The sequence below is a fragment of the Apodemus sylvaticus genome, chromosome 10 (genome assembly GCF_947179515.1).
Source record: "Apodemus sylvaticus chromosome 10, mApoSyl1.1, whole genome shotgun sequence".
Classification (NCBI taxonomy): domain Eukaryota; kingdom Metazoa; phylum Chordata; class Mammalia; order Rodentia; family Muridae; genus Apodemus; species Apodemus sylvaticus.
In genome coordinates, this window is record NC_067481.1 from 1,189,890 (window position 1) to 1,202,357 (window position 12,468).

At 48.4% G+C, this 12,468-nt stretch overlaps 1 protein-coding gene and 1 non-coding gene across 3 annotated transcripts in view; both read right to left on the reverse strand.

Annotated features, from left to right (window-relative positions):
- Nucleotides 1–3,463: 3,463 nt before the first annotated feature.
- LOC127695726 (small nucleolar RNA SNORA26) lies at nucleotides 3,464–3,580 on the reverse strand. Its single transcript, XR_007980085.1, has one exon. It is a non-coding gene; the product is annotated as a small nucleolar RNA SNORA26 (small nucleolar RNA).
- Nucleotides 3,581–5,827: 2,247 nt separating this feature from the next.
- Foxk2 (forkhead box K2) overlaps nucleotides 5,828–12,468 on the reverse strand; it is a 49,370-nt gene continuing 42,729 nt past the window's right edge. For both annotated transcript variants that reach the window (XM_052193919.1, XM_052193920.1), the window contains exon 9: nucleotides 5,828–8,879. In XM_052193919.1, coding sequence (XP_052049879.1) covers nucleotides 8,686–8,879 — 194 coding nt within the window. In that variant the 3' untranslated portion in view covers nucleotides 5,828–8,685. The remainder of the gene's footprint in view (nucleotides 8,880–12,468) is intronic.

Genomic DNA, 12,468 nt, shown 5'->3' on the forward strand with positions numbered 1-12,468 from the left:
TGCGGAGCAGAGCCATGTGCAGTGCACCGCACAGCCTCTTCCTCCTGTTTGTATGACGGTGTCGGGGGCCCACAGCCGCTGCAGGACAGCCTTACATAGGCTGTTGACCTGTAGAGGAATGCCCTGTTCCAGCACAGCCACTGAAAAGCGACACTGCGGTTGTAAAGTTTAGGGTCAGCCAGGGAGCGGGGACAGATGATACAACTCATGAATTTTTAGTGTTTTGTTTTGTTGTTTTGTTTTGGGTATCTTTATCCCGTGTTACCCCAGTGTTGTGCTCCCTGGTTTCATAGATGTCAGCATGCTGCCCTGTTAGAAGATACTGTAAAACACAGTCATCTCTGGAGGTTGGCTGGTGTCACTGGTCTGAGTAATATTTTGCAGTATTGGGGGCAGGCAGTGTTTTTCTTGCTTTCCTGAAGATACTCTCAGAGTCCACACAGAAGAACGGGTCTTCCCACAGTGGGAATTGGTGCTTCAGCCCTGGGGGCTGGGTGGGGAGGCAAGCAGGTGGCCACCCCATCCCTGGGACTCCCTTGGCATCTGAAGTTGGTGTCAGCGTTGACATATCTTGCATGGGATCTTCAGGCTCCTATGCCTTCTGTAGGGACAGTGAGTGCACCTTGCTCCCTGTGGATGGCAGAGCAAGTGTTAAAAGGAGATCCTAGAACTGCCTGCTCCCCAGATTCGAGCTTACTCTGGGTAAAGGCAGAAATGGTGGACTCCAAGCTCTGTAGGTTTTCAGGGTCAGCGGTGTCTTCAAACTTCCACTGTTGTGTGGGCCTTGACCCAAAAGTGGGCAAGTGCGTGAATGCCCTTCCAGGAGTCCCAGAAGCTCCTGGTTGGCTTAGTGCCTGTGACCCTGCAGAATGTGGATATGCAGAAGTGCAGTTTGTTTCTGCCTTGCCTAGTCCGTTTAGCAAGCTAAAATAATCACCTTTCCCCTGCAGCTGCCAAGTGGTTCCCCTTCATTCCCCTTTCTCAGAAACCATAGGCTCATGTGGTTGATAGTAACACTGGCCCTGGGTGCATCTGGCCATTCCTCCTGCCCATTTGGCCCACATCTCCGTGGTTCTTATTTAACGTTTTCTTTCTGCAGGCAAAGGATGCCTCTAAGTGGACGCATGTTTTATAGCCGTGGCCATAGCCATGGACCATAATGCAGTCCAAGCAGTTGCCTGGAAGACATGTGATTAGCTTTCACATTTTGAAACTGGTATCCTGCCAGAGCTTTTCTCTTCAAGATGGATTGGAAAGTACTTAATTTAAAAAAAAAAAAAAAAAAGTGTGTAGTTTTTTTTTTGTTTTTTTTTTAAGATTTATTTATTATATGTAAGTACACTGTAGGTGTCTTCAGACACTCCGGAAGAGGGAGTCAGATCTCATTACAGATGGTTGTGAGCCACCATGTGGTTGTTGGGATTTGAACTGGAATCTCTGGAAGAGTAGTCAGTACTCTTAACTGCTGAGCCATCTCTCCAGCCCCACACCCCACTGCTTCTAAGAGGGTGTTCTCCTACCCACCCACCCACCCTGGAGTTCCCTACACATCAGCCTTGATCCATACATGCTGGACAAGGCCATCCTCTGCTACATGTACTGCTTGTTTGGTGGCTTAGTCCCTGGCAGCTCTGGGGGGTTCTGGTTGGTTGATATTGTTGTTCTTCCTATGGGGTTGCAAGCCCCTTGAGCTTCTTTAGTCCTTTTCTAGCTCCTCTGTTGGGGACCCCGTGCTTGGCTGAGAGCATCCACATGAAGCTCAAGAAGGAAGAACAAAGTGTGGGTACTTCGGTCTTTCTTAGAAAGGGGAGCAAATACGGAGACAAAGTATGGAGACTGAAGGACTGCCCCACCTGGGGATCTATCCCATATAGTCACCAAACCCAGACACTACTGTGGATGCCAACAAGTGCTTGCTAACAGGAGCCTGATAAAGCTGTCTCCTGAGAGGCTCTGACAAATACAGAGGTTAGGTTTTATTTTTTGGTTTTTTTTTTTTAATTTTATTTTTGTTTTTTGTTTTTTAAATCAAGTCAGACCATGTCTGGCACGTGTGGTGGTTAAAGGACAACTTCTCCACCCTCCTCCCCAACCCCCCCCCCCACCAGACGGTTTTTCTGTATAGCCCTGGCTGTCCTGGAACTCACTCTGTAGACCAGGCTGGCCTCGACTCAGAAATCTGCCTGCCTCTGCCTCCCAGAGTGCTGGGATTAAAGGCGTTTGCCACCACTGGCTGGTTAAAGGACGACTTGCAGGAATTGTTTCTCTTCTTTCCACCATATGGTCCTAATAATTGAACTTTTCCAGTTTGGGCAGCAATCCTACCTTTGCTTGCTGAGCCATCTTGCCAACTCAGCCTATTTTCTGAGAAAGCTCAGTTGGCATCAAACTCACTGGCTTTCTGTACAGGGATCACCAGCCATCCAACACAACCAAATATGCACTTCCATGTTCTCTGCAGGTTTTGAAACTTTTGTGTTGGGACTTCAAGCCAGGGAGGGCCTTTTGCATTCTAGGCAGGCACTCTATCACTGAACTTATATCCCAGATCAAATTATTTTAGTTTTTGTAGTGCTAGGTGTTAAGTTTCAAACCTGGAACAAAGGGCTGAGATGCCTATTTCACAGATCAAATCAGATCTGGCTGCCAGATTCTCCCGACATCCCTCAGTTTCTACCTGTTACAGGGCATGGCTGGCTTACCATGCCCTCTCCCCTGAACTCTCCAGCCCAGAGGCTAGGGCTGGGCTGCTCTTCCCAAAGAGGCTTTCCCTATTTAACCCAGACATGATCATTTTTTTATATCTTTGGCCTCCTCGCTGCAGGACCAGTGTCCCTGTCCCCCTTCTTCCCACTGTCCCCACCCAACCCAGTGGAGCCTGGTCATGTCCATTCAGGACTCTCCAGATGTCCCTGTCATACCTCAACCTGTGTCCTCTGTTTTCTCTACAAAAACTTCTCCACCGTACCTATTAGTCATGCCCTTTGTTCTGCTTTTTCTTCTTTTTCATTCATGAGAAACTGAAGCTGGGGCTTTGCATGTCGTAAGAAACGACTCTACCCACAAGCTGCACTGAGCCCCGACACTTCAACTGCAATATTAGACCATTTAGAACATTGGCATTTCTACTGTATATGACATTTGTTCCCCTCCCTACTTAATTTTCTGCATTTTTGTTCTGGTTTGTTTAAAGGAAAAATCAAAATTCACCTGTGGACTTTCAGCTATTTTTACTAGGTGTTATTATAACAATTACATAGTAGAGTATAAAAAGCTAACTTTATAGTATGGATTTTACCACTTCAAAGAACTTATCACTTCCTTCATAAAACATTAATCAACATTAATGTTCTAATTTAACAATGACAATCCTGAAAGTCAAATTATAAATTTTGCTTTGAATGATTTTAATAAGGAGGCAAATTAGGTGACATTTTGTTTCTTTCTTTCCTTTTTTTTTTTCATCTGTGACTCCAGACAGGATCCAAAGAGGAAGTGTAGTTTTCCTCTCTGGGTTTTATGGAGAGTTCCTTTACCCTTCTGTGTTAGACTCTTAGGCGACATTTTTTTATATATTTATTTATTTTGTTTTTTTCGAGACAGGGTTTCTCTGTATATCCCTGGCTGTCCTTGAACTCACTCTGTAGACCAGGCTGGCCTAAAACTCAGAAATCTGCCCGCCTCTGCCTCCCAAGTGCTGGGATTAAAGGCGTGTGCCACCACCATCTGGCTTAGATGACATTTTTAAAACAGAAGAAAATTAGCTTATTTGCTCAAATATATATATATATATATATATATATATATATATTTTTTTTTTACTTTTTCTTCATTCCTGGAGGTTTAAAATTCTTAGCCTTTACATGTTATAATCCTTTAGATGAAAACACAAGGGCTTCCTTAGCACATGTAAGCAGCTCCACAGAACTCTGTCTTTACTGTCCAAGAACACCTTGCTTTGCTTGTTCTTTGGCCTTTAGATTCTCCAGTTTTGCTTAGGTCCATGGACCCAAGATAACTGTGGCCTCCTGTGGATCTACAATGAGCACGGCCTCTACTCAGGGAATGAAGCACATCCTGTTACAAGCTAACTCCATCTTTCTCCTTTTGTAGGAAACCTCTATGTCTCTGAAGCTCATTTTCATATCCAAATGCTCTATCCACTGAATAATTCATGTCTAAGGTCTATAACTTGCTGATGTATTTAAAGAGCATTTGCTCAACTTCAGGAAGTGTACTGGCTGGTTTTGTGTGTCAACTTGACACAGGCTGGAGTTACCACAGAGAAAGGAACCTCCTTTGAGGAAATGGCTCCATGAGATCCAGCTGTAAAGCGTTTTCTCAATTAATGATCAAGTGGGAAGGGCCTATTGTGGGTGGTGCCATCCCTTGGCTGGTAGTCTTGGTAGTTTTAAGAGAGCAGGCTGAGCAAGCCAGGGGAAGCAAGCCGGTAAGTGACATCCCTCCATGGCCTCTGCATCAGCTCCTGCTTCCTGACCTGCTTGAGTTCCAGTCCTGACTTCCTTTTGTGATGAACAGCAATGTGGAAGTGTAAGCTGAATAAACCCTTTCCTCCCCAACTTGCTTCTTGGTCATGGTGTGCAGGAATAGAAACCCTGACTGACAGGACACATAGCTAATTTTAATTTAACAGTGTTTGCTTTTGCTTATGTTCAGGTCATGTTGGAGCATGATTGCCTTCTTCTTTAGGTTGAGCTTCCTTTTCGGGCCATTTGTTCAGTGAGTTTTACCTTAGCAAGTGCCACTGCTGTGCAGATGTCCTGTAGCCACATCCATGTCTGTGTGGGGGAGTTCTCCTACCTTTCCTGAGCTACTCAGGTCATACCCTGAATGCATTGCCCAGACAATTCAGTTCCTCAGGTAGTTCTGCCATGATGGCTCCAGATAAATATGGCGCACAGTATTACAGGGAATTTCTAATTCCCTCCGCATACGGGGATCCCCAGATTCTATCTCCCTGGTATTCTTTCTGTTTGTAAAAAGGATCACATTTTAGCCTCCCTGTACACTACAACTGGCTCAACTTTGGGTCGTAACAGAAAGAGGAAACAGGAAACAATTAGACCCACCAGCCTGTCAGTGTCCCATCCCCCTGCCCCCTTTTTAAAAACAGGTCTCATGTAGCTCAGACTGGCTTTGAACTTGCTGTGTAGTCAAGGATGACCCATGAATTTGACTTTCCTGCCAATACCTTCTAACGGCTAGGATACAGGATTACCATGCTATGGTGGGACCAAACCGACCATATCTGCACATGCAAGACAAACTTAACCTTCCCAATTCCTTGCCCACATCCTTCTGTGTTCCCAATGCCACTGCTTGCAAGAGCAGCCTTGTGGACAGTTCCTACTGTTGCTGTAGGGGACGCTGCCCCTGCGTGGGTCAGGCCACTATGCCTTCTCCTAGCTTTGGACATGCCTCCCACCCTGCCATTTCCATATGTTTATTACTGGTTCTGTGGGTGGCTTGGGACAGCAGGTGGAAGGCAGCAGATCAGTGTTACCACTGGGGAACCTCAACACCTGTACACCTTATCCTAAGGTCAAAAGGGCAGGTGTGTGTGTGTGTGTGTGTGTGTGTGTGTGTGTGCCAGACTGACAACTTACAACACTCTAACAATGGAATGTCAGTAAGCTGCCACAGTTGACTGTACAACTAGGGTCATGAAGACCCTGCACCCTCCCCTCTGAAGGAGCCTGTACTGCTGGCCACCCATCTGTGTTCCTGGCCCAGTCTCCCCAGCACAGGCTAAAAAGTATAGATAGATGTATCTGCTTATTAGAAGACAATGATACTCTGTATTCAATTAAAATTAATAAAAATATTTTATTGAATTTCAGGAACTTGGTACTTTTTAAAAATTTCAAATCTTTGCACACAGATCAGCACTCTGCTTACTCCTGAACTGCAGATGCTCGGACTTCACGATTGTCACTTCTCTCCTTGTACCACATAGCACAGAAAATCCAAGTCCTGATGCTCCCCAACCCCTTCTGCACTACTACAGCTACTCTGTGACCCCCCCCCAGGGGACCAGGAAGTGGGGTGGGGTATCTATGGAGACCAGCTGCTGTCTGTGAACACATTCTGCAGTGTGGGGAATAGCTGTACAAAGTTAGCCACACACGTTCTGGAATGCGCTGGACCCAGGACCCAGGTGAGCTTCCCTTTGTGTTCTGTGCGGTTTTAAGCCAACGCTGCTCGAGTTATCTAGTCCCTGAGGGAGCTTGGAAGTTTGGTAAAGGTCGAAGAGAGACTCGGTGCCGCAGTGGACCTGGGAACTGCTGCAAGCCACTTGTGTGGGGACCATGTGTCCCTACATTAGACATCTGTCGAGGGCTAAAGCAGGCAAGGCTAGCTCTTGTGTGTGGAGGGGCTTCTAGGAACTCAGATGAACACGAAACTAGAGCAGTGTCTTAAACACTGGAGGGAGCCTGGGCTTAGTCCTCGGTTCATCTCCGCTCAGCTTCCGCCCTCCTCAGCAGCCTGACATTCCTATGCAGCAGAGCAGCAGCAAGGCCGATACAGCAGCAACAAGAAAGGAGAGTGCGTGCCTCTCGGCACACTTCACTCACTTGAGACTGAGAAGGTGGCCTTAAAGAAAAAGAAAATCCTCCTTCCATCTTTAAATGTTTTCTATGATCCCCAAAAGAGCCCCCTGCAGACCCATAAGGTCTGTTTGGGGCTCAGAGGTAACGGGTCTGCAGACCTCACTCACATAGAGAACAAGCATGCTACACATGTCTCCACTATGTCCCCTGGTGGTACCTGAGCCCACTGTTGACGAGGGGGACCTCCTGCCAGCGTACCACATTAGCTGAGGCCCACAGTCTAGATGCACATGCTGGGCACAACACAACCCACGTGCCTTAAAGTCCTCTGCAAATGGCAAACCTTAAGAGAGAGACATTCCGAGGTCACCTGCAAAGCGATGGAGGCGGACTGCTGCCCGGAGGGGCTGGAGTCCAAAGGCAGACTGCCGTGGGACACGCTCTCACTCAATCATGTCTCACCTTTATTGTTTAAGTGGCTGAGTTATATAAATCCAGCTTGTGTGCAGTAACTCCATGTCAACACGCATCATCTGCAGTAACATCGTGACAGCTCCGTACAGTGGGTGAAGCAATGCTTAGAACAGACTCATCATATTTGGTCTTTATGTAAATAACGTTTTAAATTGCCTAAATATACCATTCTGAGCCATTTCATTCTACCAGGAAAATACAGGGTTTCCCCCCCCTCTCTTAAAAAAAATTAAATACCAAAATAACTACATTTAAATAAATAACGTTATGATGATGACATTAGGAAAAACTCCCACTGAGGCTAACGCCCTCTGCCGGTGCTCAGCTCCGGCCAGATGCTCTGGCGAGGCAAGCGGCGATCCTGAGTGTGGGCTGGGCTGCTGGGCTGCCTCCCACCTCTCCTCACCCTTCTGTTACTCTACAACCTAAGTCAGGATTAGTGTGGGACTTCACTCTGAAAAGCCAGAGAAACCTCTTGAGAATCAGAAAATGGCCTGGATGCTTGGTACTTGGCCACAGGGTCTCACTCCCAAGACCCTCAAATGAACTGGAAACATCTCTCCAACAGCTCTTGCTGTGAGTGTGCTATGCAGATGACCAATCAGAAGCCAGGGCTGACTCCTACGATTCCCTAGGTTCTGGGAGAGATTTATGACCTTGGTCTGAAAAGGTGTGACAGAGGGCTGGATGTGTTTCCCAAGGAGGGAGGAAGGGATGGATCTGTTGCTTTAAGCATACACAATATGTAGGAGACTTGTTTTACTAGAGTGGGAAATTACGCCAAGGACAAAGTCTACATAAAGAAACAAACAACAAAACCCGCAAGTTAGAGCAGGTGCGTGCAGCCTGAAGGCTAGAAGGCTCCCAGGGCCTCTTGTCCTGATGCCCCCGGGCCTCATGGGTCCATGCAGCCTCAGCCCACCCACCCTCTACAATGGCACAAGGGAGGTCAAATTCATCAGGTAACTGCTCTGAACGGATGTGGGCGGGAAGGTGTCCTAAGGGAAAGCCACCCAAACACAGGCAGGACAGACTAGCGCAAACCATCCCACTGGCTAAAATCAAACCACAGAAACAAACAGAATGGCGCTCTTTCCCCCAAATGAATCTCAAATTTCCAGAGTAGAAATGGAGTGATATGAAATGTCAAAGACCCCATTATTTAGTAAAGAAAGGACATCCCCAAGTATTCTAATTCCACATGTGGACAACAAAATACTGTCTTGTCTCTCAGCCACAGCCAGCGGGTCCTACGAGGGCAGCAGATGGCTGTGGCTCTGTCCCCTAAAGGAAAGCCAGCGAGATCCACTTGTAGCAGGTGCTGCGTCCTCACAGGAGACTCAGTCCTTTGGGACCTGGAGTTCTTGCTTGTAGTAAAAGCTGAGCCCACAGACGGCAGCCCAGCGAGTGCTGTGGAGACAGACACCACCTCTGGAGCCAGGGTTGCTGCTGTGGGTGTTTCAAGTGTACGATGTCTTTAAATTAAGGAGTTTTAAGGCCACCCGGGTTCGTGGTTTCAGTGCTGAGGTGAAGTCCGACCGCAGGGCCCTTTACCCACCGAGGCCTGCCCCTGCTTCAGTGAGAGGCAGCGTCTCCTTTTGGCACCACAAAGTTGATGTCTGAGGAAAAGTCTCTCCAGCTAGTTCTGCAGCGCCTTCTCCCTCACGGCTGCTGGTGGCGCGTCCACGCTCAGGGCGATGACAATGCTCTCGCCGTCCTCTGCTTTAACTCGCTTGAGCTCCGGCTGCTCCGCCTGCTCTGCGTTCTGGCGCTTGGTGGGCAGGGATGCCGATGCTGAGGCGTGGGTGGCCAGCATATGGAGAGGACTTGCCACTGCCGGAGGGACGGACACAGCGTCAGAACGCAACAGCAGCTGCACAGCCTGACCACAAACCCTCCGAGTCTTACACAGAACCCCAGGGACAGCCCTACAGGGCAGAGGAGGGCTGCGGCAGGTCAGTTCCCTCAGTAAGGAAAACCTCTGCAGCTTCCACCAAAAGCACAAGCTACTCGAGAGCCCACAACTGCGATAGAGAACTGTTCCCTCCAAATAAGAAACAAGGCTGAGCCGGGCATGGTGGCGCATGCTTGTAATCCCAGCACTTGGGAGGCAGAGACAGGCGGATTCTGAGTTTGAGGCCAGCCTGATCTACAGAGTGAGTTCCAGGACAGCCAGGGCTACATAGAGAAACCCTGTCTCACCCCCCCCCCCAAAAAAAAGAAACAAGCAAACAGACAGACAGACAGACAGACAGGCTGCTCTGGCTGAGAGAGCCATTTCTCAACTGTTCAAGATGGTGTCTAAGGCTATGTCTACAAAGAAGACACGCTTACGCTAGGAAGGTAGCTTAGAACTTGCTATGTGGCTTTGAAACTCAGAGACCCCCCCCCCCCCTCCAGGATGCCAGAATCCAAAGGAGCAATAGCGCGCCCAGCCCTGCCGGCTCTAAAGGCTTTCAGCTGAGGCAGCGAGCGGGCAGTCCTGCATGTCAACCTGCCCGAGGGAACCACTATCACCCAACTATTAACTAGCTAGGTACCTAACTATCAGCACAACGATCCCGGAGGTTCCTGTCAAAGCTATTGCTTATGTAAAACACACACTGAGCAAAGAAAACTAATTACCTACCAACCTAGATGGGCCTCAGCACAGTAACTGAGGAACAAGGCTGAAGACTCAGTGAGGAAGAGTCCTACTCTCACTTAGCCCTCCCACTGCCGCAACCCTCTCTTCTGTGCAGGTCTGTCTTTATTGGCCTCACACCTATCCAAGCAGATACTTTAGGTCTATTTTTCTCAAGTTGTTATCCTCCTGCATCTACCAGCATGTGCCACCACAACCTGCAAGGCCTCTTTCCTCCTAACTGCACATACTTATGTATGTTAAGGTCTGCTGGTTGTTTCTCTAGATAGCTCCAAAACACAGACAAGCTCCCAAGCAGACAAAGCCCCTTCAAGTTGCCAGGTTCTTTAGAGCAGCCCTGTTGCCCCACAGGCACCAGGAAACATGCTCACAGCACGAACACACCCACAAAGGAAGGGAAGACCCTGCTCTTGTCCCACACTCAATTTTTAAGGCTGGGGATCCCTACACCACTGGACATGCAGCATGAGCTGCCACGGGGACTTGGGAAAACATGTTACAATTTGGGGAGGGCAATCCAACTGTCAGTGGCCATCATGCTGTCACGCAGCTATGCAGAAGGAATTAGCTGCCCTTGTCAGCTCCTCCCAGTGTGGTTCATGCTGAGCGGCCAGCTGCCTAGTCCCGAAAGTGTGTGTGTGTGTGTGGGGGGGGGGGGGGGACTGGCAAGTGGCCTAGGCTTCCCCAGGCCCAGGCTATCTCCAGCCTGTCTTTTTTTTTTTTTTGATTTGGTTTTTTTAGAGACAGGGTTTCTCTGTATAGCCATGGCTGTGTCCTGGAACTCACTCTGTAGACCAGGCTGGCCTCGAACTCAGAAATCCGCCTGCCTCTGCCTTCCAGAGTGCTGGGATTACAGGCGTGCACCACCACCACCCAGCTCTCCAGCCTGTCTTAAAGCTCAAATCTCGACTGACTCTACAGCTTCATGCCAGAGGCGTGCTACAAACAGCTCTCACGCAGGCCCTGCCCTGCCCACTTCCTGAGCTGAGGGGAAAAAGAGGACACAAATGTGGCACAAGCAGGAGAGCTCCCCCCCACCCCCCCACATACACAGGGGCCACTGCAAAGAGGTAGAGCTGCTGTGCTGGTCCACGCTCACCTCTACACCTGCCCAAGTTTGTAGACACACAGGAGGCCACAGAAATTTAACTAGAAAAAGACACGTACCCTCAAATACATGGATCTGGGAATTGTCGGTAGAGCACCAACTCAGGACACAATGTCACTGTGGTGGCTTCAACATGAAGACTGTTCTCACAATAGATTAGAGCCATTATGAGGGACTGCATGCAGTATAGTCAGCAACCCTGCCTTCTGCCACATGACAGCAGGAAGCTCTGCAGTGGTAGATGGGGCCTGACACTGGCAAGGCCAACAACCTTAAGAGACAGTAACTTTTTCACGAACTGTGACTTATCTAGTATTAGATACTGTTACAGTAACACAAATGGACCAGGATGGGGCCTGAGGAGAGTCACTCAGTTCTCTAACTCACAAGGGCTAAGTTATATCTCGTCATTTTGAGAATCTTGACAGACTAATGATGCATTCTTCAAGCCAGCCAGAGAGCAGCAGGGCACAAGCACAGCAGAGGCACAGAGGCTCAGGCTGCAGCAGGCAGCTGGGGTCAGACAGCTGAGCTCTAGTAGACATAGACATCGGGGGTCAGCCACCTGGGCCAGCCATTATGGGGGGACCGCCATGGAAGCATCTACTGCATTCTGAACGTAATCCCTCTGCTGTGGGGACAAGAAAGCAGCATGTTGGACAGGAATGTGGGGTCCACAGTCTTGGAGCACAGGGAACTTTAGTTCTTTATTGTAAGATGATCAGAAACTCTGGGCTAGGGTGTTAACCCCAGCACTCAGGAACCAGAGTCAGAGTTCAAACTCAGCTGGTTTATATAGTGAGTTTGAGGCAAACCAGGGCTATACAGACCCAGTCTCAAAAAATTTAAAAATTAGTTGTATGAAGATAGCTCAGCGACACAGTTCTTGCCTGGCATGTGCAAGGTTACTGGTTCAATCCAATCCTCAGTACCATAAAACTAACTAACTAACTAACTAACTAACTAACTAACTAACTAACAAACACTTAACTTCTAAAGTTGGTGAGCTGGCACTGGCTGTAGACCCAGAAGACTGCAGTTCAGTTCCTAGCACCCACATGGCAGCCCATAACCATCTGTAATTCCAGTCCCAGGCGCTCCAACCCTGGCCGTGCCTCTGTTGTACCAGGCAGGCAAGCGACACCCAGATGTACATGTCGGCAAACACCTACACGTAGAAACTAAGATGGTTATCAATACATAGTGCCTGCACGCTCAGCGACGTGTCCCATCCTGAGCTCAATCCTGAGTACTACATTACCGAGACAAGACTGAGGGGGGCTAGCTTAGGGTCTGTGATGCGTCTGCTCTGGCTCCCAAATACTGGGATTAAGGTACCTGCCACCATGCACTCTGAGCCTGGCATTCTTTAAGAGACATTTACTGTTTATTGTCTGTTTATATACTAATTATATTTATAATCACACAACTATGTATCATTTATGTACGATGGAATAATGTGTAAAGGTCAGAATTTGTAGGAATCAGTTCTCTCTCCACAAACTCAGGAACTGAACTCAGGTTTGTTTCCTTTGTATGATGGACCACCCCAATGACCCAATCCACAGTTCGGCTAAAAGAATGACAGAGACAGACAGACAGACAGACAGACAGAGGGAGGAAGGAAGGGAGAAAGACCATAAACTGAGAAAGCAGAAGGGTCCTGAGGT